The 26,633-nt window shown below is 62.4% G+C and overlaps 1 protein-coding gene across 7 annotated transcripts in view; it reads left to right on the forward strand.

The window, feature by feature from the left end:
- OSBPL5 (oxysterol binding protein like 5) overlaps positions 1 to 26,633 on the forward strand; it is a 66,057-nt gene that overhangs the window by 22,610 nt on the left and 16,814 nt on the right. For 3 of the 7 annotated variants that reach the window (XM_072970520.1, XR_012076856.1, XM_072970523.1), the window contains 8 exons: positions 12,447 to 12,603; positions 14,610 to 14,692; positions 20,186 to 20,266; positions 20,473 to 20,589; positions 21,378 to 21,581; positions 22,373 to 22,457; positions 24,620 to 24,791; positions 25,135 to 25,339. In XM_072970520.1, the coding sequence (XP_072826621.1) occupies positions 12,468 to 12,603; positions 14,610 to 14,692; positions 20,186 to 20,266; positions 20,473 to 20,589; positions 21,378 to 21,581; positions 22,373 to 22,457; positions 24,620 to 24,791; positions 25,135 to 25,339 (1,083 nt within the window). In that variant the 5' untranslated portion in view covers positions 12,447 to 12,467. Of the gene's footprint in view, positions 1 to 11,391; positions 11,518 to 11,780; positions 11,800 to 12,446; positions 12,636 to 14,609; positions 14,693 to 20,185; positions 20,267 to 20,472; positions 20,590 to 21,377; positions 21,582 to 22,372; positions 22,458 to 24,619; positions 24,792 to 25,134; positions 25,340 to 26,633 lie in introns of those variants that run through there. The other 4 variants (XM_072970519.1, XM_072970521.1, XM_072970518.1 and 1 more) reach the window with 4 other exon arrangements.

Here is a 26,633-nt window from a genome sequence, read left to right on the forward strand (position 1 = left end):
GACAGGCAGGGGGCACTCCTCCCAGCACCAGCCTGGTCCCACCCGACCGACCGGCAGGGCCACTTTCTCCGACGCATGACTGGTGACAGAACCGGTTTCCCCAGAAGCCACTGGGGAGGGGCAGGTAGGGGCTGTGACTGGGCCGCCCACAGCCTGACTTGGGGGCAGTGGGGGCTGCTGGTTGGCTATCCCAGAAGGGCCCGGAAGGCAGAGTTCCCATTCCCGCCCCAGCAGCTGCCTGCTTGGCCAGTCAGTGGTGAATAAGGCCTCGACCTGGAGGCTTCAGGGGAACTGGGAACCATGCGAGAAGACCCCATTGGCTCCAGGCAGGAGAAGGGCAGACCGCCTCCACCTGATGAGTAAAACCTGCCCCCTGCAGGAGGGCGAGGGCAGTGGGATGGCACACAGTGGGTGCTCAAGGGATCAGGCTGCAGGAGGCGTGGTGGGAGCACAGGACCTGGGGGCCAGGAGGGCGGCCCATCCACCCAGAGGGGTCCCGGGGTCTTGCAGGCTGCGGGGCCCAGAAGGCCGGGGCTGCGGCAAGGAGGCAGTGGGCAGCGGCTGACCTGGGTGAGCTGGGAGTCGGAATTGGCACCAACCAGCCACGTGGCCCTGGGCAGTTCAGCTCACTCTCCGGGCCTCAGTGACTGCATCTGTGAAAGGGAGAGAGGGCGGGGAAATGGAGCGCTTGAACGCCTGAGGTCTTTTTTGCTTCTAAGACCCAGGATCCTCTCAGACCCTGGACGGGGTGGGGGGTGGGGCGTGGTGCCCGCCGCCCCCCACCCAACTCCTTTGGTATCGGGTGCCCAAAAGGACGTGATTCAGGAGTGGATGCACACTGGTGGGAGCTGCTTCTGTGTCAGAATGGGGAGTTTTCAGTTTATACCTGCAGGGTGTATTCACCCCGGACATCCATGAAGCCAGGCCCCCTCCGTGCACTCAAGTTGTGACGAAGCCCCGGTGAGCCCTGCCCCCCGTGCCATGTAAGAATGAGCGCCAGGGCTCCTGGAAGCCCTGCTGTGAGGGCGCCGAGGGGCTGGGCCAGTGCTCGGTGCTTGGGTGTCAGGGGCCCATGTCCCCCAGCCGGTGCAGATTCTTTTAAGGGAAGCCACGTGCCAGCCATTCGCAGGTGGGGGCAGGACGCCTGAGGTTTCACCGTCCAGTGCTTGAGTCTGAGAGTCATGTCCCACCCGCCCCCTGAGCATCGGACTCAGGCAGCGTTCTCCCACTCTGTGAGTCCTCTGTGGCTCCAAGGGGCAGGGAAACTCGCCCATCTGAAGGCTGAGTGGTCCCGAGAGACCGGCCATTCCCAGCGAGGCTCTGTTTCCCCCTCCAGCCTCGAGGAGCAGAGGGGGCGGCTCCCAGGCCAGTCCTTGGCTGCGTCCTGGATAGAGTCGGTGCTCCAGCCCCAGATCTGGAGCCTCGGTCCCTGCAGAGGAGAGATTCCTGTAGTGTGGGGGCAGTTGAGAAAGGCGGCTTCACCCGGACCCAGATGAGGCAAGGGAGGGGTTTTGTGGAGTCTGAAGCCAGCTGGGCATTAAGGAGGAAGCAGCAGAATTGTAGGTTAAGCGGGTGGCCCTGGGATATGTGGCTTCTATAGTGTGTCTTTTAAATAGTTGGTTCTTGGCGTAAGTTTAGTTATTTTAACCCAGACCTGCGATCACACTTCTCCATTTCAGCCCTGGGGGGGTGCAATGTCAACACCAAACGAAAGGGGGCAGCACGTGCCAGGTGGAGCCGGGAAAGGGGTCCGCGGAGCTCCCATGCCCAGTGTTCCCACATGTCGTCCTGCGAGATATTTCCCACCTGCCGTGTGGCCGAGGCTGGTTCTGGGATGTCACTGGAGCATAATTACTGCAGGACGTCCACCAGCCCGGACCCCCAGCCATGGAGCAAACCAGCTGCGGTGCCAGCCGCAGCCCACATGGCACGTCTGACGTCCGAGTTTCTGTTCCATGGCCCCGAGGGGTGATGTTTGCAGTCCCTTTGGTCTTCCCAGCTCTGTCTGGAGCCCCTCAGCCTCATTCCGCCAGACAGTTTTGGTTTCCCAGTGGATGGCTCCTGGAAAGGGGATTGTGCCGTTTCCTCCTGGCCTGGTACCGGGTCTGGGGCCCCGGCATCACTGCATTCCCGGCGTCAGGCCTCTCTCTTCAGAGCTCTGTGCTGTGAACAGTAACAGCTCACATTTGTTGGTGATCAACACACCTGCCACTGTTCTCAGCCCTCCAGAGCCTTGTCTCACTCGGTCTCCACCATAACCCCTGCGAGGGGCACCATCATCAGCCTGTTACAGGCGAGGAAGCCGAGGCACAGAGAGGGGAGTGGCTGGGGCTGCCTGTGACACCTGTGCCCTCATCACAGCCCCCGGGCCCTCGTCAGTGATCGCGGCACGAACAGGGAACAGCCTCCGTCCAGGTGTGTTGGTCAGGTTCCTGCTGCATGTGTACCTGTGTACAACACACATATATGCATAAACACATATGCGTAGAGAGAGAGAGACTTATAAGAAGTCAGCTCACACCATCACGGAGGCTGAGCAGTAGGAAGATCTGCAGGTGCGTCAGCAAGCTGGAGACCCAGGACAGCCGGTGGTTGAGTCCCACTCAGAAAGCCAGCAGGCTTGAGACCCAGGGAAGTAGCAGATGTTTCAGTTTGGGTCAGAAGGCAGAAGAAAATCTAATGCCCCAGTCTGAAGGCATCAGGCAGGAGAAATTCCCTCTCACTCGAGGAGGGTCAGCCTTCTGAGCTGTTCGGCCCATCCTTCACCTGATTGGGCGAGGCCCACCCACTGGGGAGCAAGATCGCTGTTACTGAGCGGACTGATTCAGATGTTACTCTCATCCAGAAACGCCCTTCCAGATGCACCCAGAATCATGTCTGGCCAAATGTCTGGGATTCCTGTGGCCCCATAAATTGACCATCACACAGGTGCTCCTCTTGTGACCTTGGTCTCAGAAACGAGTACCCACAGCCAGTCGTGGGGTGCTGCAAGTCCAAGGGTTAGGGGAACCGGGACGCCCCAGCCAGGCCCCCAGTCGCTGGCTTGGTGCCGTGCAGCTGGGTGCGTGGAAGGACACTGCCCGTCCTCAGGGGTCCACGCTTGCTGTGTCCTCAGTGCCCCTCTCTCTGGTTGGAGAGGACCCCGAGGCCAGGCTGAGCTGGTGGACCTTGTGTGGCAGTTATGCTCAGTTGTGTCCCAGAGCCAGCCTCGGGCACAGTCCAGCTGGAAAACGGCATCGGGCTTCCATGGACCCCACACACCCAGGAGTGCAGGACCGGGCTCTGTTGAGAGTGGTCCTGCGAGATCAGAGCCTCCTCTCCCCAGAGCGTGCCAACATGTGCCCCCCACCCAGCGGTGAGCAGCCCAGGGCCAGACTGGCTGGCATTTAAGACGGCCCACCAGAGAGCCCGTGAAGGTGCCACGTGAGTGAGGGCTGCCTTTTCTTGGCGAAAGGAAGGATTCGTACTGCACACAGAACCAGCTCGGGTCAGCCGGGCTGGGGTGGGAGGTCGGAGGTAGAGGCTGCGCCCCTCCCAGTGAGGCTGAGCTCCTTGTGTGCATGTGACGCCCCAGCCGCACTGTGCTTCAGCCTTCTTGGCCTGTAGACCGGGCAGGCCCCACTTCCCTGCAGGTGATGCCCGCTCAGATGTGGCCAAGGTGCTGGATTACAGGTCCTGGGGATACCCGACCCAATTCCAGCTCAGCTGGGGCCCCAGTCCAGGGACCCATCAGGGCAGGGGCATGGGCAGAGGCATGAGCAAAGGGTGGGGGGAGAGGGAGCCTTTGCTGCACCCATAGCCCTGGACCCCACGCCGTGATCTCTGTGGGAGACCTGCCTGCGAGGGTCAGGGACATCCCCTCTCCTCTTACGGGGATGCCACACCACTGTGTCCCCTTGGAAGCTTCCAGGTGCTTTGAGGAGCCCACCCCCTTCAGTGTGTGCTCTGCCTTTTCCTGGGCTGCGAGCGCCACGCCTCCCCTTCCCCACCCTGCCTGGAGCTCACGCTGTCAATCCCCTGAAGGACGAGGGGAGAGCTCACCGCCCTGGCCTTCACAGGGCGTTCCTGTGGGCCACTCCTCCCTGAGACGCACACAGAAGAACCTAGCAGTCCGACCAGGGAGGGCCCACCTGAATCATCCCCTCCCTTTTTCTGAGGCTCAGCCTCTGTTAATACAGTCCAAGGTGGTGGCTGCTGTTCAGGGAACCTGGACCAGATTCTCCCCTGCAGACATAGATCGCTGGCAGAGGTGCTTCCAGGTGGGTCCCTGCTGGTGCCCACTCCCGCACTGCACAGCCAAGGACTGGTGTTCGCCCAGGACCCCCAGCCCCTGGCCCCGCCCACCTGTGGCAGCCCTCCTGGCCTTGGTTCCTTCTGTTTGCTGAAGATGGCCGTGTGCTCCTCCAGGGGCTGAAGCTCCTACCTGCCTAGTCTTCAGGCCCACTCAGAGCCCACCCCAGAGCAGGAGGTCCCACGGAGGTGGGCAAGGGGAGAGGCTGAGGCTGGAGAGGTCTGGGGGAAAGTGCAGGCTCGCTCGAGTCCCCAGGCTCCCCTCACGGTCAGCGGTGACCCACCACCCTTGCCCGGCCTCCCTGCTGCTGGGAGGACTGAGACGGAGGTGAATTTAGGCCACAGCAGCCCCTGGCCCGCTTTGTTCTTTTCTTCTCAGAGCTTCCTGCCCATGCTTCAGGCTGAGCCCAGCAACCGGGGAAGATTGGCAGCCGTGGCCGAGCGCCCCCTGCGGCAGCCTGGCCGCTGTCCGCCAGTCCCCACTCCCAGGCAGGCGGCGGCCTGGGGGGCGTCTCCCTGGGGGAGGGGGCACAGGAGCCCCAGCAGGGGAGTCTGGGAGACATCAGCACCCCTGGGAGAGACCTCCCACCGTGCTGAGGACTTCAAGTCAGCAGTCAGCCCCACGGCATGGGCAGTGAAGCCCGCGTGAGGACGCTCGAAGGCCCAAATCCGCCTCCCCAGTTCAGATGCTGGGCCCGAGAGTGAGCAGGGGCTGACCATCGGCAGGCCTGTCTCCCGGTGGGCTCCTGACTCCACCTCCCCGTCGCCCTCCCCACTGCACTGCACCCCTGCCTGGCTGCACGGCCCTCAGGATGCAGTTTGCATCCGAAAATCAAAGTCCCCTTTCAGTTGGGATGGGGTGGGTGGGCAGAGTGTGGGTCGGAAGGATGGGGTGGGGTCAGGCCTACAGCGGGGACCACATCCGATCAGGCCACAGTGGCTGAGGCTTCCTAGAACGGGGCGGGAGGGTCTGCGGCAGCAGTGGGGTGGGTGGGCGGTGCCCAGGCCGGCCCGTCGTGGTCCTGCATGTGCAGCTGGCCAGGTGTGTCGGTCAGGAGGCCCGGTGGGCGGGTGCCAGGGGGCGGCTCTACCCACAGCCACGTGGCTGGGCTGAGTCAGCCGAGAACACCCAGGCAGGCCTCGGGCAGACGCCAGGCCTCGAGCAGGGCAGGCCGCTTCCTGCCGCGCTCCCCAGGGCTGCGCCACTCCGAGGCGGCCTGTCTGGGAAACGTCCCTCTGGAGATGGCCCAGGTCCCACCCGCCCTCCCGGGATCCTGACCTCCGCCGTCCTTGCTATCCGTGCTCCCAGCCATCTGCAAGGTGCAGAGACGCCTGGGGCCTTGAAGCCACGCCTCCTCGTGGGACCCAGGTGCGGCTCGAGCCACCAGACCTTAGGGGGGTCTCTTCCTTTCCTGGGGCCTCGGCTTCTGCACCTGTGAAACGGGATGATGAGATCTGCTCCCGGGTGTCCTAGGAATCTCATCGAATGGGATAATATGTGTGAGAGGGCTGGGGAGCTCCGGGGCCGTCAGCACAGCAGAGGGACGGGGAGGGCCCCACGTCCAAGGTGCTGAACACCCGTCTGGGCGTGTCAGGGACGTGTCCGCACACCAGGGTGCTCTGGACTGCCCCGTTCGGCCCCAGGTGGCCAGTCCAGCTGGGGGACAGCAGCCAGGACATGTTTTTGGACCCTCGTGAGGGTCCTGTCAGCGGTCACTAGCCTTGGGACCTTAGCGAGGGTCTGGAATGCGAATGTACGGTGTTGACATGGTGGCTGCTGGCCTTCCCTGGGATCTGCTGACCTCTCCATCGGGCGCAGGCAGGGGGCCAGGCAGGTGGCTCACACTGCTTCGTCCTGAGCTTATCTGGGATTCCGGAGCGTCTTCCCCTCACTTTTTACAGCTCCATTTAGTGAGTGCAGGTAGCTGGTGGCGGCAGCTGGACCCCAGATGTCGGCTTCTGCCGCCCATCAGTTAACGACAAGCCCTGGGCGGCCCGAGCCACGTCTGCCCCGCCCCAGAGCCCTCGCCCTCCTTGCCTCCAGCACGGCTGGGCCAGCTGTGCTGCTGGGCCGCTGACGAGAAAGCCAGCCAGGCAGCCGTGGGCACCGGGGGTGACCAGGCTCACACTGGGTTCGCCGTCTCAGCGTCTGCAGGGGACTTGGCCATTCCCACTCAGAGCAACCCCCACCCTTTACAAATAGGGGCTTAGAGACAAACGTGGCCAGCTGAGGCCACACAGCCATTAGAGGCAGGGCCGGACCTTTTCCCCGGCTCCGCGTGGTCCCCGGTCCTCTGCGGGGTGACCGGGGAAACCGTGGTCAGAACCGTCCCCTCCACTTCCGGGCCTGCAGGTGGGATGTGCAGCGAGTCCGCCATTCTGTCGGAGTCCTCCTCGGAGCCCCGGCCCTTCCCACCGAGAGCGGGGGCCCGGCGGATTCCGGTCCCCGGGTAGGGGCCGAGCATCCTGCCTGTCCCGCCCGATAAGGCACCAGTGACCTTTCTTTACAAGGATCCCATTGTTCTGGCCCAAAGGTGGGTGTCTGTGGGCGGAGGGAGGGGACAGTGTTTGAGGGAAATAACTGCTCGGAAGGCAGCTTCCAGTGGGGGTGGGGCGGGCTGGACTCTGTGCCCACTCCCCAGGCCTTGCTGTTGGCCAGTCGACCTTGACTCGAGATCAGAGAGCTTGTCACCCGCGAGGTGCTCATGCTCAGGGACACAGGGCTGGCCCGGGTCGGGCAGAGTCTGTATCTGCTCTGGGTCAGCGCCGCGTGGGACCCTTCGCCCCGCAGCGTCGGGGGCTTTCATGCCCCAGATGGGAAACGGAAGCCCAGGAGCCTGCTCAGCCCACGCGGGGAGGGGGGAGCAATCTGGGAGCCAGCTGTCCCCCGTCACCTCCCACGTGGCCCGGGCACCTCAGCAGGGCAGGAGGAAGGGGACCAGGAGGCACCTGCAGTTAACAGGAAGGCTTCTGGGCATGGGTAGAACCCGAAGGTCAGCTTGTCCAGCCCCTGCTGCCAGGCAGGGCTGCACCCAGAAACCACCCATGGGTGTGTCTCCATGACCCTGATGGCTGCTAGCAGTGACCTTTCCACATGAGGACCCCGTGGTGCTCGGCATCCCTGGGGTGCAGGCGGGGCATAGGAGTCTGGAGCGGCTGTGAGGAGGGTGCTGGGACTCAGAGAACGCCAGGGAGGTGGGTCTGCCCCCCGGCCTCCTGGACAGCCACCGCCTTGCCCAGAGGAGGGCTGCAGGAAGGGCCCCTGCCCCACTTCCCCTGGGTCTCCAGGCCTTCTCCCTGACCCGCAGCAGCTCCAGCTCCCCTCGCGCCCCCTTGCCATTGTGAGCTCATTCGTTCTGGAAATGCGGTACCGGCCCTGCCCCTACTGGTGCCGGGCCTCGTGGGTACGCAGGGGTTCGGACAGTGGGGGAATCAGCCGGGCTGTGCTGTTCCCGGGTGATGACTGAAAGAGGCAGCCACAGGGTAGGCCAAGGTCAGGGTCCACTCAGGGGACCGGCCGGGAGGAGGAGGAGGGGTAGGAGGACAGCACTGTCTCACCTTGACCCTTCACAGGCCCAGGACAGGGCCTGGCTGGCCACGTGCCCTTGACGGGGAAGAGTGGTCCCCAGCTGCTCAGAGGACAGAACCTGGCATCCCCCAAGGCCCCTGCCTTGGGGGCTCTGTTCGCAGGGGCACGTGGACCCCAGGGCTGGGATTCCTGCTTGCTGGGGGTGCTCAGCGGTGTCACACTGCCTGCCCCAGAGGCAGAGGCAGACGCAGGAGTTTCCTGAGCCCCCAGGAGCGCTGAGCCTTCCTGAGGAAGCCGGCCACACCTGCACCCTAGTCCTTGCGAGTCAGCCACCCTTCCCAGCCCTCAGGCTGGTTTGGCCTTGGATCTGAGCTGGGGCCTGCAAACCCCTCCCCCAAGGCTCGGCTAGGGCTGCTCAGTGCCAGCACACATACCAGGTGACCCCCACCCAGCAGGCCCCTCCCACTGCCCTCTCTTCTGCTTCCTGGCCTCCAGTATGACCCCCTACTTAGGGGCCCCTCTCTTGCAGAAATGCTCAAGGCTCCCACACCCTGATGTCAGGGCCCCCCAGGCCCTGACACTCGTGCTGTGCCAGGACTGTCTCACCGTGGGGAGGTGCCCCCATTCCTTCCTCCAGGCCCCACAGTGTCCCCTTGGACACCTGGACTTCATGGTAAGGACCAGGTGAAGCCACAGCTGAAAGTGGAGCAGGCCTCATTTACAGCCACAGGAAAAGGATTTGGGCAACTGTAGGCTGAGGGCCAGCTGAGTGCAGATGAGCATCCATCCCAGTAACCAGGGTAACGGGAGGGGCGCTACTGTTGTGGGGCCGGGCCAGCCAGCAGAGCTCAGGGAGGCCAATGAGGGCGAGGCACACTGCACTGGGAGGCTCAGGCAGGCGGAGTCCAGGCTCCAAGGGCCCCAGGGCTGGGCCCAGAGACAGTGCACCCCGAGCCCTCGGGCAGCTGGGGCCTGGACCAGGGAGCTTCCCAGCAGGCCATGCGTCACAGCGGCAGAGCTGCCGACCCTGGGCGTGGTCCCTTGTTGCTGCGGCTCAGCCTGGGAGTCTGTTTCCTCATCCACCCTTCCTTCCCTCCCTCTACCCTCCCGCCCTGAGGGACTGGCTCCCACGGGGGCCTGCATTCCCTGCGCCTGAGGGCCCTCCACGCTCCCTGGGAGGAGGAGAACGGTAAGCTGGGCGGTCAGCCCAGCGTCAGGTGGACAGTCCTTCCAGCTCGGAGCCTCCAAGGGTCTGCAGACCCTCCGGGTGCCTGACTCCTCCTGCCTCCGGCCAGCACCCAGAGGGCAGGGCCTCTATGCTCAGCTGTAGCAGGCGTGGCGGGAGGCCTGGGACGGGGACCTCACCATGGTTACCATGGAAATCGGCTCCCAAACTGACCCCAGCCACCTCTCTGAGGTTCCTCCCCTGACCTGGAAATAAGGAGGAACGAGGCCCAGGGGTGTTTGCTCTGCTGCCTTCATTCACCACAGGGGCCTCTGGGGCTCCCAAGCCCTGGAGCTGACTGGCAGGCATGCTGGCCCTGGGGAGACACAGCAACAGGGACAAACAGCACTGTCCCCTCCCCTGGAACTTGCATTCTGTGGGGGAAGCGAGTTAACACGGAAGGAATGCAAGAGCCAGTGCCCTGGGAACTTGGAAGTTTCCGCAGAGAAGTCGCCTTGTGGGAGGCAGAGCGGGGCAGCCTTCTGGGAAATGACCTTCGAGCTGAGGGTGGAATTCGAGAAGGATGCGGCCTCGTGGAGATGTGGGCGAGGGCCTAGCGGGGGGAGGCCAGAGCAGAGGCCCCAGGGGCATAGGCTCGCATGTTCAGGAGCATAAAGAGGACCAGTGTGGCAGAGCAGGTGAGCGATCGAGGCAGGGGACAAGGTGGGAGGAGCAGGCAGGGGTCCTGGACCACCTGGCAAACAGGGACGAGACTGAGGCCAGGCTGTGCTCTAAACGCAGCAAGGAGCTCTGGGGCGAGGGATCTGGATTCACCTTTGAAATGAACACAACAGCGTCTCCCTCCTTGACCCGAACCGAGATTGTAATTGGCAGCCAGGGGTGGACACTGGGAAGACCACGGGGGGATGTAGACCCCAAAGCCCTGTTGGAGAGAAGGAACCGCCCTCACTGTCTGAGCGGGTCAGAGGGGGGCTTACAGGGGCCCACGCTCGGGTCTGGGGGTGTCAGGATACAGAGGGGGCACCCACCTGTGCACGCCTGCACTGCGCCCAGACTGATGGGTGTCTGTCCGGACTAGCAGTGCAGCCATTTGAAGGTCACCTCTAATGTGTCTGACTGTTGGGCAGAGGAGGGAAGGGGAAGGGAAATCGGCCTGCTCAGCTGACTGTCTAGAGAGGTTCACGGAGGAGGGAGGGAGGAGGGGCTGGCTGGCTGGCTGGCTGGCTGGATGGATGGATAGATGGATGGATGGATGGATAAATGACTGGATGTTTGGATGGCCAGGAGGTTAGGTGGATGGACAGGTAGTCAGGTGGGAAGATGGGTGGGTGGATGGATGGATGGAAGGAGGGAGGGAGGGAGGAAAGGTAAGAAGGGAAGATGGTACCGGTGAGCAGAGGGTGGAGCTCACAGACTAACGAGTCCTGCTGGTTGCTAGCAGTGCTGGGGGAAGGCATGCAATGGGACCTGAGAAGAAAGGCAGCCAGTGGTCTCCGTGCCCTCCCCACCCTGCCCTAGGGGAGCCAGGAAGACGGCCAGATGGGGGAGCTAAGCTGTGTGGGCAGGGGCCCCTCGACCTGCCCCAAGGCTGCAAGACTCAACCGCGGAGAGGCAGGAGGCCCCGGGTGAGGGCGGCCTACCTGTGCCATCCCTCACTCTCTCTGGGGACCCCCAGGGCAGGACCACGTCCGACTCACCTTGGCTGCCAGCTGGGTGCTCGGAAGACCTCAGTGGATGAGTGAGAGGCCTGGGACACACCTGGACAGGCAGGGAGAGTCCCCTGGGTCTCGGATAGGCAGGGGCTGGGCTCCCAGACACCCGGCCTCTGCTCCCTGGTAGCAGCTTTGTTAGAAGCCAAGCTGAGCTGGTGAGAGACAGTGCTCCGGAGCCTGGTTTGAGAATCAGTCTGACTTACATCGAGCACCAGCATTGCCCTTTACCAGCTGTGTGACCTGGGCCCCAAATCCCAACCTCTCTGAAACCAGTTGCCCCAACTGGAAAGTGGCGAAGGCAGCCCGCTTAGCCGGGTGACAGGGTCGTGACTAGGAAGGTGGGGCTGGAGGCTTGGAGCCCCCTCACTGTGACCCCTGGGCAGGGAGCCCAGAGGAGCCTCTGGGGCTCTCTGGTGGCCCCAGCCACCGACACCCTGGGCCACCCTGCCCCCTCCTGAAGCCCCGCCTGGGCCCACTCGCCCACCTGTCACAGCAGGAAAGGCTCTGTGTCTGCTGCCCCCCCGCCAGGAAGACTGAGGGCCAGGGGAGAAAGTGGGGCCTTTGTCCTGGGCTTGGCGGGCAGCCATCGGCCCACCCAGGGCGGCGACAGGCAGTAGCCCTGGGCCTGGAGAAGCAGTCGGCCTTTATGGAACACGTCCTCGGGGGGTGGACAGAGCCCAGGGCTCGGAGCTGGAGCCCCTGCCCTGCCACACCTACCAGGCCACCACCACGGTGCTAGGCCTTCAGCTCCTGAAGCCCCGATTTTCTCGTCTGTAAAACGGGCTGACGTCGGTGGCATGGTACTGTCAACTGCTGGCCCAGCCCTGCTCAGGGCAGGGCGGTGAGGGGGCGGGAGAGAGAGGAAGCTGCCTTCCCTCCGCCGGGCAGACCTGGGCACTGGCAAGGCCTGGGCGGGCTCGCAGGTGGCTGGGAGGACTGACTGCCCGCTGGGCCCCGGGCACTGGTTTGGGCAGTTGGGGCGGTGCTGTCAAGCTGGAAGGGTGCTTACTCAGGGAGGTGACGTCGGGCTGCGCGTGAACTCGGGCGCACCTTGCCTTCCACATTCAGGCGCCTGGGTGCAGGTATCAGAAACCCAGCCGCGGAGCTGGAGCCCAGGAGGGAGTAGACGGAAGGAGGGTGGCGGGAGGGGAGGGTCTGGCGGCGTCCTTAGGCGGGTGGGCAGGCCGGGTTCAGGGACAGCCGCGGTCCCTTGCCAGCTGCCCGCTGGCACTCTGGGCCCCTATCTCGCCTGCCTGCGTCCCCTCCCTCTGGGCAGCTCCTGGCCCCTCCCCTCTGTGTACCAGCTCCATCACCAGGGAGGGGAAGTCTGGTGGCCCGGCACAGGTCAGCGGCCCACTCAGTGTGGCCAGGGTCCTACGGAGCCAATTCAGCCCCGGACCTGGGGGTGGGCGTCTGCTGCACCTAGTCTGGGCTTGGCTTCTGACATGGGCCCTGGAAAGCCTGAGGTTGACCATGCAGCCTTCTCTGGGCTGACCACCCACTGCTAGCCTACAGGCCGCTGGGGCCCGCCTCATCCGGCTTCTGAGACGTCCCCCGAGTCGGAACCTGACTGTAAGACAGGGTGGCCCCTGCCGCTCGGTCCTGGCTTTCCAAAGTGTCTCTGGTCCCCTTGCCGGGGTGGGTGGAGGACGCCTCTGGCATCCAGGCCCCTGGGCTGCCACGGTCTCAATGTGAGGCGTGACCACCTGCTCTCCCTCCTTCCTTCCAGAAGCCCCCCGGCGCCCACGCCATGAAGGAGGAGGCCTTTCTGCGTCGCCGCTTCTCACTATGTCCACCCTCCTCCACCCCGCAGAAGGCTGACCCCCGGAAACTCGGCCGGAACCTGCTCTTGGGCGGGGAGAATGAGCTCTGCCCTCTGGGTCCAGGTCAGCGCCCGCCCGGCGACCCGGGTCTCCTGGTGCGTGGGCTGCGGGCGGGGCGGGGGCAGCTCCTGAGCCTGCGTCCTCCCCACCTTCGCAGCCCGGCTGTGTGGCCTTGGGCAGGCCCCTTCCTCTCTCCGTGCTGTCCCTGTCAGAGTGAGGGGCAGGCGGCAGCCTTGCTCGGCTCACACCCCCAGCTACCCGTGCCGGGAGCTGCTTGGGGTTCTTGACAGGAGCTTGCGGGGCAGGGAGAGCCGTGACGGCGGAGGCTCCCCATCCAGGCCCGGGGGCAGCTCGTCGTCCCCGGAGAGGCGCTGAGATGCGGGGGCCCCAAACACAGGCTCCAGAGACGGGCAACCTGATGGCAGGGACCCCGGCCAGCTGCAAGGCCTCTCTGGGCTCGCTTTTCTCGTCTGTGAATGGGGATACTGTTAAGACCCACGCCGGCTGCGGAGGAGACCTGGGCTCTAGGGGTACAGCTCGGCCCAGGCTGCCCTGTCTCTCACGCGCTGGGCGGGTTAGCGCTGAGCACGCGGGGTCCCCTGTGCCTGCTGATGCCTTCACGCTCTAGCCCCGCTTCCCGGCCCTCCTCGCCCCTCCGGGCCCCCACCACCCAGCTGTCCACGCCCGCCCAGCCAGTCTGAGCTGAGCTCTCTCTGCCGTGCCTGTGACCTCTGTCCCCAGAGAGCCTGGCCCTTCCTCTGATGCCCCTGTGGGAGTGGGAGGTGGGGCCCTGGGAGGCCTCCCGCCTCCCGCCTCCGGTGCCCAGCTTGGTCTCCTCAGGCCCCTCACCCTGCTCCGCTGCCTGCTTTGGGGGTGAAGAGGGGACACAAGCCCTTCCTGGCCACAGTGTCCATCCTGGCCCTGGATGAGACCGGGCGAGCTGTCAGACAGGACCTGAGGGGCTTCCAGGACCACCTACCCAAAGACTCATCAAGCTCATGGGGCCGCTGGGGCTGCCTGGTCCAAGGCACACTGCGGGTGGGGCCCCCAGGAAATAAACCTGACCCTCATTCCCTGCCGCCACGCGCTGGCCCCCACAGGAGCGGGGGGAAGGGGAAAAGGACAGGTCAGTCTCAGGGGGACTCGGTCCCCAGGGCGCTGGCCCAGGCAGTGCAGGACCAGGTGGCAGGTCCCGTGGGCAGGGCCAGGAGGTGGGCGAGGATGGGTGGCCAGAGAGGAGCCAGCGCCCAGCCTCTGACTGCCGGGACCCAGCACCCCTGCTCACGCAAGTGCTCTGTGGGCACCTCTCGCCTCCCCACCAGGGTGGTCCTCTCCTGCGGTTACCACCTCCACTTCCGCGCTTCCGCACAGGGACCTGGCAATAAACCAGCAGCTGCAGGAAGCGGGCGTGGCCGTCAGGCAGCCTCAGGCCTCCTCTGAGACCATGTCCTCTTCCTCCTGCCCATGAACCCGAGCTTTGAAACAAACAGAGTCAGGGAAAGGGCAGCTGCTCCCCCAGGACTGGATCCAGACACCTCACCCCTCCCTCCTGGGTCGACCAAACTGGAGAGGGAGATGGACACCTGCCAGGGAGCGGTGCAGGGGCAGGGTCCAACCACCTCCCTCCAAGAGTCTAGCACTGGGGGCAATGGAATTCCAGCCAGCAGATGCGAGGCGAGGGAGGAGGCCGGGCATGGCGCAGCCCCCCAAACCTGCCGTGTGCCTTCCAGCCTGGAAGTCCCGTTCTTCACCTGAAAACTGGGGACCTGCCTTACAGAGCCCCAAAGAGCATGCCACACCCAAGCCCAGGAAACCCAGGCTCCCCCTGCATGTTGCGGAGGCGGGACCGGAGTCCCAGGGCCCTCCCAGCAGGGACGCGTCCTCCCAGCGGGGACGGTGACGCGGGCTGGTGTCGATGCGCTCTGGGGCAGTGTCGCAGTCACGCCTGGCTGGCTTCCTGTCCCGCCCAGGCCTCCCGTGCCAACGCCTGGCCTGCCACACGCGGGCAGCCGGCGGAGGAGCCGCCTAGCCGCCATGCCCCGGTGCTCACGCCGGCCATCCTCTTGCAGGGAAGGACATGGAGCCCAACGGCCCGTCGCTGCCAAGGGGTGAAGGGCCTCCGACCCCAGGCTCAGCCACGAAAGTGCCACCGGTAAGAGCTGGGCCGTGGAGGAACCCGTGGCGAGGAGGCTGCTTGGGGGACAACAGGAAGTGACTCGAGGGAGGGACAGCGGGGGCACTGGCAAGCCCGCTGTTCCTAGCCCCTCGGCTCTGGATCTTGGGGGCGGGGTGCTGCTGGAATGGGGGACGGGGTCACAGAGCTTGTCAGCTGTTTCATCAAAGCCACCTTCTTGGAGTGACACAGGGCAGGGAGGCAGGGGACTGGGAAGTCAGTGGGACAGCAGACAGGAGATCCTGGGGCCCTTCTGTCGGAGGGAAACCCACCGAGGTGTGACTCTCCCTCCCTCTGCTCTTGCCTGTGCTGTTCCCTCTGCCAGGTGCACCCAGGTCACCCAGGGTGATGCTGCATTCTGGAAAAGTGGGTGCGGTGCACGCACGCATGCACACACACACACACGCATACCCCTCATGCTCCCCAGGCCAGCCCCTCGTGGGGGGCAGCACACCCTGTGTGACCCAGAGTGACAACAGCCTTGCTCATCTGGGACCCCATGTCCTCATTTATCAAACAAGGGGTCACTGGTAGTCCTCATGGTCTTCCTTGTGTCCACCTCCAGTGGAAGAAGCCAGATCTTTTCTGGGTCCCCCCTATCCTGCCGGCTGCTGGGAGAGTGATCTGAGTGCCTGCATGTGTGTGTGTCTCTGTGTGTGTGTGTGTGTGTGTGTGGAATTTTTTAATTAAAAAAATTCAATGACGGTAAAATACACCTAACACAAAATTTACCATCCTAACCATTTAAGTATACGGTATAGTGGTTTAAAGCACGTTCACATTACTGCATGGCCATCACACCACCCACCTCCAGAACTTCCCATCTTCCCAAACTGACACCCTGTCTCCATTTAAGCACTTGCTCCCCAGCCCCTGGCCCCACCATCTACTTTCTGTCTCTGTGAATTTGACGACTCTGGGGACCTTATGTGAGTGGAATCACATAGTATTTACCCTTTTGTGTCTAGCCTATTTCACTGAGTATAATGTCCTTAAGGTTCATCCCGGTGTCACTGGTGACATAGCTGTCTGTGTCAGAATTCTCTTCCTTTTGAAGGCAAATAATATTCCACTACACCACTGTGTGATTGGACCACATTTTGTTTATCCAATCATCTGTCAATGGACCCATTTATTTTTTTAATACAATTTTATTTCATAAAAATGTTAAAAACATGGTCATTCCTTCTACAACCCAGTAAGACATTTCAAACCCAATCAACACATCAACGGTTGTCAGAAACACTCGGTTCAGATTTCAGATTTCATTCAGTCAGAAACGATGTTGAGCAGGCGCTGGGGACGGAGTCATGGAGAAAACAGCCCCTCTGTCCTGGAGCCTTCCTTCTGGGGGGGAGACGGGCACCGCACAAGACGAGGTCTGGAACATGTCAGAGTCTGTGAGAGGACAGCTCTGCACACCTCCTGGAGTCTTATGAGCCACTTGGGGCTGCTTAAAAGGCCACAGCCTGGGGAAAGGCACAGACTCTAATATGTAGAAATATATTGACAGATAATATTAATATATATCCAACATATTTATTATTAATATATTAAATGTTATATAGATCTAATATAGTACATGAAATTAAGATAACATTTAACATAGTAATATTAGATGTCCTATAATACGTAACATCATAAATTACATAGTATAATATATATCATGTAATATACAGTATGTGACAGTTGTGTAATATAGAAACAGTTCTTTATACACACACACACACACACGTGTGTATGTTATATAGGTTTTTAGTGAGATAAAATTCAAATAACATAAACTTAACCGTTTTAAGTGAACCATTCATTGACACTTAGTGCATTCACAATATTGTGAATTGTTGGGGAGGGCGTAGCTCAGTGGCAGAGCACGTGCTTAGTGCACAGGAGGTCCTGGTCTTTCAATCCCCAGTCCCTCCATTAAATAAATAAGTGAACCTAATTACCCCTCCCAAAAAACCCAAACCCAAACCAAAAAAAACCAAAAAGTGCAAGGGAAAAAAACCCCATATTGTGAATTAATACCTGATGTTAATATATTAAACATGTTATTTTAATCTAATATATAGTGTATATAGTATATCTAACATATAGTATATTTAGTATATGATATGTAATGTATTAGCTTAAAATAGCGTGTTTAATATATTAGCATCAGATATTCTATGATACATAACATAGTGTTTTATGTAGTGTAATGTATACTATAACGTAAAATTTGATCATATGTAAGGTATGTAATATATAAACAGTTCCTTATACATATACATGTATATATTATATAGTTTTTAGTGAGATAAAATTCAAATAACATAAACGTAACCATTTTAAGGGAACAACCCATAGACATTCAGTGCTTTCACATATTGTGCAACCACCACCTCTGTCTAGTTCCAAAACATCTGCACTCTCCCAAACTGAAACCCCATTAGCAGTCCCTGCCCCCCCAAGCCCCTGCAGCCACCACTCCACTTCCCATCCACACAGACTTGCCTGCTCCAGATATTTCACATAAGCAGAGTTATTCGATGTGTGGGCTTTTGTGATGGGCTTCTTTCACTGACCATCACGTTTTGAGACACCCACATTGTGGCCGGTGTCAGTGCCTCACTCCTTTTTCAGGGCTGAGCAATAGTCCTCTGTATGGATGTACCATTCTTCCATCAGATGTCACCAAACTGGCACCAAATGTCAGTCGGTGGACACTTGGGCTGTTTCCACGCTCCTGCTTTTGGGAGCAGAGCTGCTGTGAACGTGCACGTACAACTGTCTAAGTCTGTTTCCAATTCTCTGTGTTTCTACCTAAGCTGGGCCATGTGGTAATTCTGTGGTAAGATGAAATTCTAAAAAAAAAATCTATATTTAACTCTTTGAGGAAGTGCCAAACTGGTTTCCACAGCGGCTGCCCCGTGTCACAGTCCCGCCAGCAGTGAGGAGGGTCCCCGAGCCTCACATCCTCACCAGCCCTTGTCTGTCCTGTTCTTTGAAACTCATTGCTGTAACTGTTCCAGTGGGCGTGAAGCGCTGTCTCCCTGTGGTCTGACTCGCGTTTCCCGGACGCCCGGTGCTGGTGCGCACCTGTCAGCCTTCTTGCTGACCGTCTGCGTGTCTGTGAACCGGGCAGTCTTCCTGCCGTTGCGCGGTATGAGCCCTCTCTGTATTCTGGACACCCAGTCCTCATCAGAACCACGAATGCGAAAGCTTTCTCCTGGCCTGTAGGTCATTCTAAGTCACTTTTTAAAAAGTAGCTGTTGTGGCCGCACATTTCTGGTCAGACTTCCGCATTCGTGGTGCTAAGCAGCGTTTCTCCTGGGGGTGCTTCGTTACTGCCCCGCCGTGCCTTGGCATGAAGTTGCGGGGGTGGGTCCCCCCCATGGCCCTGGGATGGAGGAGGCAGGGGCTGCAGTGACCGTCCAGCAGCCTCGTGGGACCCAGGAGTAGAGGGCTGCAGGGTGCACATGCCCCATCCCATCCATCCCTCCCCCAGGCCCACTGTCCCAGATGTCCCCTCCCTCTTCGTCTGTTGCCCAAAACAAGAACAGCGCCCTTCAGCCACATCCGGTAGGAAGCTGGGCAGCGGGAACCTGGCAGAAGGTTTGTTCATTCATTCATTCATTCATTCATCATCCAAGATGCTCACTGAGGTGCTGGGGTGTAGCCATCCCCCAGGGGAGCTCTGGGCAGTAAGCGGAAGTGTGTGTGTGGCTGTAATTGCAGGAGATGCCAGGCGGGCCAGGGGTGGGTGGTGTCATCGGGGCCTGATGCCAGCAGGGTGGTCAGAGCTGTCCTTCCCTGGGAAACAGCTCCACGGGGCCTGAGGAAGGGGCAGGGGTTGCTCAGCACAGGGGAGAGCATTCAGGCTGGGGGAACAGCATACGCTAAGGCACAAGAATCCCGGCTCTCCAGGAGAGCCACCAGGAGCGTCAGCCCGGCCCCCAGAGGCCTGCCGCCTGGCCAGGGGCACTCAGACCCGGTCCTCCTCACTCCCACCTCAGCTCAAAGGCTGCCTCTAGAGCAGAGTCTCCCAGGCACCCCGTCCCTTGTCTCTGTCCTCCTAGGATCTGTAACGTCCTTACTTGTCTGTGGGGTGAGACCACTCAGGTTCAGCCCCAGCTGGGCCCTCATGAGCTGTGTGACCTTGGGCAGGTTCTGAGCCTCTCTGGGCCACAGCCCCCTCACTGGCAGGGTGTGGGCAGTAAGAGTGACCAGAGCTGTGGTGCTTCACACACACACACGCTCTCGCCCCGCCCCACTCTTCCACCCCTGTCACCTGTGGACGGCCTGCCTCTCCATTCTAAGCCACGCCAGGCACGTGGTGCCATGGGGACAGCTGGTCCACTGCCAGCCCAGGTCCCAGCCCTGCCCCGGGCTCTCCAGCCGCGGGAGTCGCTTCACCTCCTGTGCCTCCGTCTCCTCGTCAGTCAAATGGGGATGACAGTTAGGCCCCCCTCGTGGGTGGTCATGAGACTAGGCGAGGCCCCCGGGCCTCCCTCCCGCCCCTGGAGGCTGGGGGTGGAGGCGAGATCACCAGGGCCACTTGGCCCGGAGGACAGAGCGGGGCGGGCCAGCCTCAGCAAAGGACCAGAGAGCGAATGTTTCAGGCTTGGCGGCCACACGCGCTCTGTGGCAAGAACTCGACGCCGCTGTCAGAGCGAAGCAGCCACAGACAACACACAAACGATCGGGCGTGGCTGTGTGCCCGGAAAGCCTCGCTGGAGGACGCTGAAATCGGAACTTCGTGGGGTTTTCACGTCTCATGTTGATTTTTTTCCCCCAACCCCTTAAAAACGTAAAACCCAAATCTGAGCTTGCAGGCCCTGCAGAAGCGGGCAGGGGCCGGATTCAGGGCGAAGTGTGCAGCCCCTCGGCCCACAGTCTTTAGTCCTGGCTCTTTCTGCCCTGCCCCCGCCTCAGTTTCTCTGTCTGTAAAAGGATCAAGGCCCTGTCCACTCCCAGATCACTGGACTGCGCCTCTCAGCCCCATGGCTGCCCGCTGGGCCTGGCCGGCTGTGCCTTCTCCTGGCTCCGGCCCTACCTCCTCCCCGCAGCCCTAAGCAGCCTCCAGAGAGGGCCTGGGCATTGGTCCCCAAGCAGCTGCTGTCAGGGCACCAGGGAGGGGAGTCCCCAGTGCACATGTGGGCCCTGCCTGCCCAGAGGCTGCGGGCAGAGCAGTGGCTGAAATGGACACCCCCGGGCACCCGGGGAGGGTCATTGCCTATGCCCACTGTAGGCACCCAGGGAAAGGGCCCCGGGGTGGCCCACGCTAAGCTCTTGTGGGCTCACCTTGGCCGGCCTGTTTCCTCCGTCTCCCCCTTGCACCCCAAGAAGTGCTGGTGACCTAGATGAAGGCCGTGGGGCAAGAAGGGGCCAGGCGCCTTTCTCCGACCGCCTGCCCCCTGCACCCCTAGCCCTGCGCAGCCTGGCCGCACGCCGGCATCCTTCTCTCCCTAACCCGAGTCTCTCCTGCAGGCAGAGTGTAGGCTGTGCAGTGGGTCCGACAGGGAGTGTGTGTCCCCAACAGCCAAGGGCACCAAGAAAGAAACTCTCAAGGTGAGCGGGGACTCGGGAAGGGGACACGGGTGTGTCATCTGATGGATGAAAGGGCACGTGGGCCAGTGAGGCCATCCCCCCCACAGCCTGCCAAAGGCCACTCCAAGCCCCCTCCTCCCCTCCTCTCCCTGCGCCGGGCCTCCCCCCTACCCCGGCTGGATGGTGGGGGCCCTGGGGGAGGGCCTTCTCCCTCCACCCACCTGCAGGCACCCTGGGCTCAGGCGCAGAAGGAGAGCTACCGGCAGGAGAAGAAGCGTGCCACCAGGCAGCTGCTCAGCGCCCTGACGGACCCCCGCGTGGTCATCATGGCCGACAGCCTGAAGGTAAGCCCGGCGGCCCGCAGGCGCCCCGGCACTGCCACCGTCAGGACGCCGCCCCGAGGGACAGCACAAAGAACCAGCCACTCGGGAGGCCGAGGTGTGGTGGCTGCTGCAGATCTGTGTCACTGTCCGGGGCAGCCATGCAAATGGCCACTGGTGGCTTAAAACAACAGGAAACGAAGTCCGGTTCCGGAGGCCAAGGTCCAAGGTCAAGCTCCTTCCCGAGGCTGTGAAGGAGGCTCCCTCCTGCCTCCCCAGCTTCTGGGCCCCAGGCGTTGCTGGGCTCACGGCCTCATCCCTCCAGCCTCTGCCTCTGTGGCCACCTGGCCTCCCGTGTCCCTCTGTGTCCTGTCCTCTTCCTGTAAGGACACAATCATTGGATCAGGGCCTGCCCTGCTTCAGAGCAGTCTCATCTTCACTTGGTCACAACAGCAGAGACCCTATGCTGGCGGGGGTCCCAGGGTGCCCGTGGAGCCCTGTGCTGGGGACAGAGAGGGAGGTGAAACTTGACCTTCAGGGGGAAGCACCGGAGCTGGGGTCAGAGGCCTATGTTCAGACCTCACCGAGGCAGTGGGTACTCCCTCGGCCCCCACGCCTCAGTTTCCCCTCCGTCCAGTGGGGTAAAGCTGCCGAATCCCGGGGCTGCCCGGAGGGGCCGAAAAGACAGGCGGGCCAGGGAGCCTGGTGGTCTGCAGAGCCCTGGGCCCGTGTGGGCCCCTTCTTCCTGCCCCTGGGCCGTCCAGATGCCCCCAGTCCCGGGCGGGCGGTCACTGCAGCGCCCCTCCCCGCAGATCCGCGGGACCCTGAAGAGCTGGACCAAACTGTGGTGCGTGCTGAAGCCGGGGGTGCTGCTCATCTACAAGACGCCCAAGGTGGGCCAGTGGGTGGGCACCGTCCTGCTGCACTGCTGTGAGCTCATCGAGAGGCCCTCCAAGAAGGACGGCTTCTGCTTCAAGCTCTTCCACCCGCTGGACCAGTCCGTCTGGGCCGTGAAGGTGCCGCAGCGCCAGCCCTGGGGCAGAGGGCCAGGCCAGGGGAGAGCCCCAGGGAGGCCTGTGGGAGGAGGGCACAGGGGGGCCGTCAGAAGGCTTGTCCAGGGGTCCTGGCAGCAGGGGGTCCAGAAGTGGGCTAACTGTTTCAAATGGACCCATCACCACCCAGCTGTGGGGGCCCTGGCTCAGGTTTCTCAGTAGCCAGGGGATCGATGTGGTCACTGGCCTCCATGCGGAACACACAGAGCCAGGGGATGCTCAGGGCCTGGTGACACCACAGGGTCAAGATCACACCTCGCGCCCCATCCAGAGGCCGGGGAACAGGGCCATGTGGGCGGCAGCTGGTCCTGGCCCAGACCTCACCCCTCATAACCCGGGGGCTGCCCAACCGGGGACTGAAGGGGTCAGGTTGCCAGGGGAAATCCAGAATGCCCAGTTAAATTTGGGTTTCAGAGAAAAATCAAAAGGTTTTTAAATATAAGTATGTCCCATATATGTATGTAATTTATATATATATCTGTAATTTCTCTGAGATTTAAATTTAACTGGGCGTCCTGGGTTTGCATTTGCTGATTCTGGCCACCCTAGTGGAGGGCTCAGAGCTGGAAAGCTGAGGGTGGGGCCACCAGCTCAGAAGGGGGACAGAGAGCTGCCTGCTGTGTCTGGGTGCCCCCCCCCCCCCATCGGAGGCTCTGAGGCCCTGGGAGCGTCCATGCGTGTCTGAGTATGGGTCCGCCTGACCTCAAGACCTTGTTTCCACCCGGGTGACGCCAGACCGCTCTCTGTCTCTCCAGGGCCCCAAAGGGGAGAGCGTGGGCTCCATCACACAGCCCCTCCCCAGCAGCTACCTGATCTTCAGGGCCGCTTCCGAGTCCGATGGTGAGTCTCCCCGACGACCCCACCTGGAGCGAGGGGCCCCTGCAGGGTTGTAGGCCAGGTGCGTGGGGCCCCGCCCTTCTGCCGCCATCCACGAAGGAGGCAGCCTGATGTCAGGGGACAAGCCCACTTGTCACTCCCACCCTCTCCGAGCCTCAGCGTCCCCATGGGCAAAAGGTGAACAGGAACTCCTGTCTCCCCAGCGGCTGTGAGAACCCCATGACCTGATGCAAAGCAAGCCGATAATATGCTGGGTGCCAGCCAGCTGCCAGGCACCGTTGAGCCCATGGGTTCCACTGTTGCCGTCGCATTTGCAACGCGAGGAAATGGGCTCAGGAGAACTGCCGGGAAGCGCTGGGCCTGGAGAGGAGCCCGCAGGTCCTCCGTCTCCGCACGTGGTTGGGGCGCCCTCTAGCGGCTGCCCCGAGCAAGCGCGCCCAGCCCCGAGCTCTCAGGGCGGGCGGCCCCGGGGATGTGGTGAAGGGCTCCAGCCCCTCCGCCCGGTGGTCCAGGGCAGGCAGGACCCTGCTCAAGGCAGCCAGGCCAGACTACTGGGCTCCGGCCTCCCGGCTTGGTGTCTGGGGCTGGCGGCCGTCCTGCGGTGCCCTGCCGCCCCCTGGTGGTCAGACACCACATCCCTGCTCCGTGGCGGCTGTCCCGAGTCCAGTGAATGCCACCCTCATTTCCCCAGCCCCCTACTCGGTGCCAGGCCCCTCGTGATCCCTGGGATGTACAGGGCAGCCAGGGCCCTCTTAGACCCTGTGATCTTGTGGGGAAGACGAACAGCGAACTATAAGACAAGGCCACCTGGGCTGAGGCATGAGCTGAGTTCCTGATGGGTTCGGGGGCCATGACGAGGGAGGGAAGGCCCCTGTTGTGGGTATCAGGGTGGGCTTCCTGGAGGAGGAGGAGAAAGCCTTGGAATGGGCTCAAAGGATGCATCATAGTCAGGATGTCTAGTCCCTTGTGGCAGCCACAAAACCGCACATCAGAGCCCCAGGCCCCTCCCCCCAGCAGTGTGGGTGTCCCAGCTCTCACCTGCAGGTGCTGCTCCCAGGAACTCCCCACCCTCCGACCCGGAACTTTGAGTCCCGGCTGGAGGGCTCAGTATCCAGCCAAGCCTGCAGTGAACACCCCCTGCGGGACCCCAGGTGTCCCCGTGGGAACCAGGAGCCACCATCCCTGTGAACCCCCTCCCTGTGACCCCCATGCCTTTTCCAGCACCAGGCCCCAGAGGTACGCCACGAATAGTTAGGGACAGAAACTCACTGTGTCCGGGACTTTCACACTTCAAAGGCTCAGAGAAGGAACGCGGGAGTTCCGGGTCCTTTAATACCAACTGAAGAAGCAAGTTCGAGGTCCTTTCATCCCACGCCCCAACACTCACACACCCTTGACGCCTTTCTTCAAATGACACTTAATGGTGCGACACATGTTATAGACACTCTCGTGAGTGGGAGGCCGCTGTTAGTAATCACACCAGGAGATCAGGGGCCACCTGGGTGGGCACATGTCCCCACGTGTATTAACACCCCCTGGACACACTGTTGGTGCTGGTCTAACCCGCTGGCAGTCTCTGCAGAGAGGCAGCAGAGGCCTGGGGACAAGAGCTGGGGGTTGGAGGCGGCTGGCTCTGCCCACCCCCACTCTGCCCTGCAGGCCTGCCCCGGCCCCCATCCACCCTGCCTCCCCGCCCTCCCAGTCCCCCTCCTCCCAGAGCTGTTCCAACACCAGGAGCTGCCTCTCTGCGGCCTTGGCCGGTCCTCCCACGGGGCCGCTCCTCAGGCTCGTCAGGCCTGTGCCAAGTTCAGCAGCCCCCTCAGTGTGCCACCCACCCGCCTGCCCTGGCTGCAGGCCAGCAAAGGCCCTCAGCCCCACGGGCCAGCTCCTGCCCGGCCTGGGCCTTGCATCAGGCCACCGTCCTGACTCCATGTGTGGGGCTTCTGGGTGGAAGTGGCCTGCTTCTTGCTAAGCATGTGACCTTGAGGGGGGTCACTCACCCATCCGGGCCTCGGCCCCCTGTAAGTTACATGCCAGCAGTGTGCTGGGAGTGTGGTGAGCGGGCTCCATGTTGAGGGAGGGCCGGGTGGGGGTGGGCGGGCTCCCCGGCACTTAGCGGGCGCCTCTCTGACGGGGGCTGCTCACTCCATGCCCCCATGCCGCAGGCCGCTGCTGGCTGGACGCCCTGGAGCTGGCTCTGCGCTGCTCCAGTCTCCTGCGACTCAGCGCCTGCAAGCAGGGCCGCGATGGGGAGCCCGGGTCCTCGCCGGACGCGTCGCCCTCCTCGCTCTGTGGGCTGCCTCCCTCAGCTGCCATCCACGATCAGGACCTGTTCCCGTGAGTCCCCCTGCCTGCCGGGGACTCCTGGGCCCAGGCTCTCACTGGCACTAACACGCAGGGTCTCCTTGTATGTGTAGGAGGGGGGACAAAAGCCTTAGGGGTCTGGCCACCCAAACCTCAGACGGGGAGGCAGGCCTCCTCCACTCCAGGTGGACGCGGGCGCCTCTGTGTGAACTGGGATTAATACTGTCAAATGCCCATCGCCCAGGCTTTTAAACACAGAGATGTGGTGAGGCACCTGGCAGGAAGGGGTGCCCCGGGTGGAGATGTCCCCAGTGGGGGTGCCCAGAGGTGGGGCCTCACCTGTGACCAGGACCCACGGGCACCATCCGCCTTCCAGACTGAACGGGTCCTCCCTGGAGCACCACCTGGAGAACGACGCTCTCTCAGACAAGTCGCAGAGGGAGAACACGGAGGAGTCCGACAACGAGGCCCAGGAGCACGGCCGGAAGGCCGAGAGCGGGAGCGACCAGTCGGAGGCGCCGGCCGGCCTGGTGCGCAGAGGGACCACGTACGTGGAGCAGGTCCACGAGGAGCTGGGGGAGGTGAGAGCCCGCCCCGCCCGGAGCCCCCGGCGTCCCTCTGCACCCCGGCCTGCGTCCCTGAAGCCACGGAGGCCGCGCCTGGCCGCCCCGTCTGGGAGAGCTGGCCACATCAGCAGCACCCCAGGGGCTGAGGTGGCCGGGGCTCGGGGAGAGCGGGGCCGGGGCGCGGGGCTCAGGCGGAGGACCTCAGGAAGGCGGCAGGTGGGCTTCGGTCGCGTCCTGCCGGGGTCCAGGTGAGGCTCTCAGAAGGCTGAGGGGCAGAGATGGAAGCCAGGGACCTGCTGGGGAGGAGCTGTCGTCCAGAGAAAGCTGAGGGCGCCCTGGACCCAGGAGGGATGGAGAACGGAGAAGTGGGGTTCAGGACACACCCGGAGGTGGGCGTCCAGGACCCGGCCAGACTGGGTGTCGCGTGTGAGAGGGCACTCTGGGAGGGGGCGCTGGCAGCTGGCGGTGGGTCAGGGCGGGTTTGGACATCCAGGAGAGACGCTGCTGTGCAGGAAGCTCTGGGGCTCAAGGGCCATCTGGACATTAGGACGTGGAGTGCACAGCCCGAGGGGTCCCAGGGCCCAGGCACCCCGTCCTCAGAGGCTGAGCACAGATGAGGCTCCACAGAGGACCCCAGGGAGGCCGGGCAGGGAGGTGGGAGGGGAGGTCGCAGGGACAGCGGTGATGAGGGGTGGAGCAAGAGGAGAGAGAGGGTGACCAGTGGGTCAGTAACAGCTGCTTTCAGTGGAGAGGAGGGGGCCAAAGCCAGAGGGAGAGGGTTAAAGGGAGTGTGGGTGGGATGTGGGGGTGCAGGGGGCTCCCAGCTGCAGTTGCCATGGGCACCTAGAAGCTGGCTTGGGAATCAAGGCCAGAGAGCCTCAGCCTCACGGGGGTCAGACATGACCACCGCCTCCAAGGACTGCCCCTCCCCAGTGCCCAGGCATGCTGTCCAAGCAAGCGCCACTAGGCCTCGGCCACAGCTGTGCACGCACAGAGAGGCAAGGCTCCTGCATACGGTGGCTCAGCAGGTGGTGACGGATCCTGACGCAAGGCTGGCTGCTGGCACCCAGCTCTGCTGCCTCCGTGGAGGCTCAGGGCAAGGGGGTCCGAGCCCAAGCCAGCCACACCCCAGGCCCGAATCCTTGAAGCCATGTACTGTGGGGATCTGCAGGGTGGGGAGAGGGTCTCGGTGTTTGCCCGGGAGCTGTGGCTTCCTAGGGGTCGAGGGTCCTGATGTACAGCCCTGCCTGGGAGTACCTGCCCTGCCAGCCAGTGGTCCCCAGGCACCTGCGTGACCCTTTCTGAGATC

Source organism: Vicugna pacos, chromosome 10, assembly GCF_048564905.1.
Source record: "Vicugna pacos chromosome 10, VicPac4, whole genome shotgun sequence".
Lineage (NCBI taxonomy): Eukaryota > Metazoa > Chordata > Mammalia > Artiodactyla > Camelidae > Vicugna > Vicugna pacos.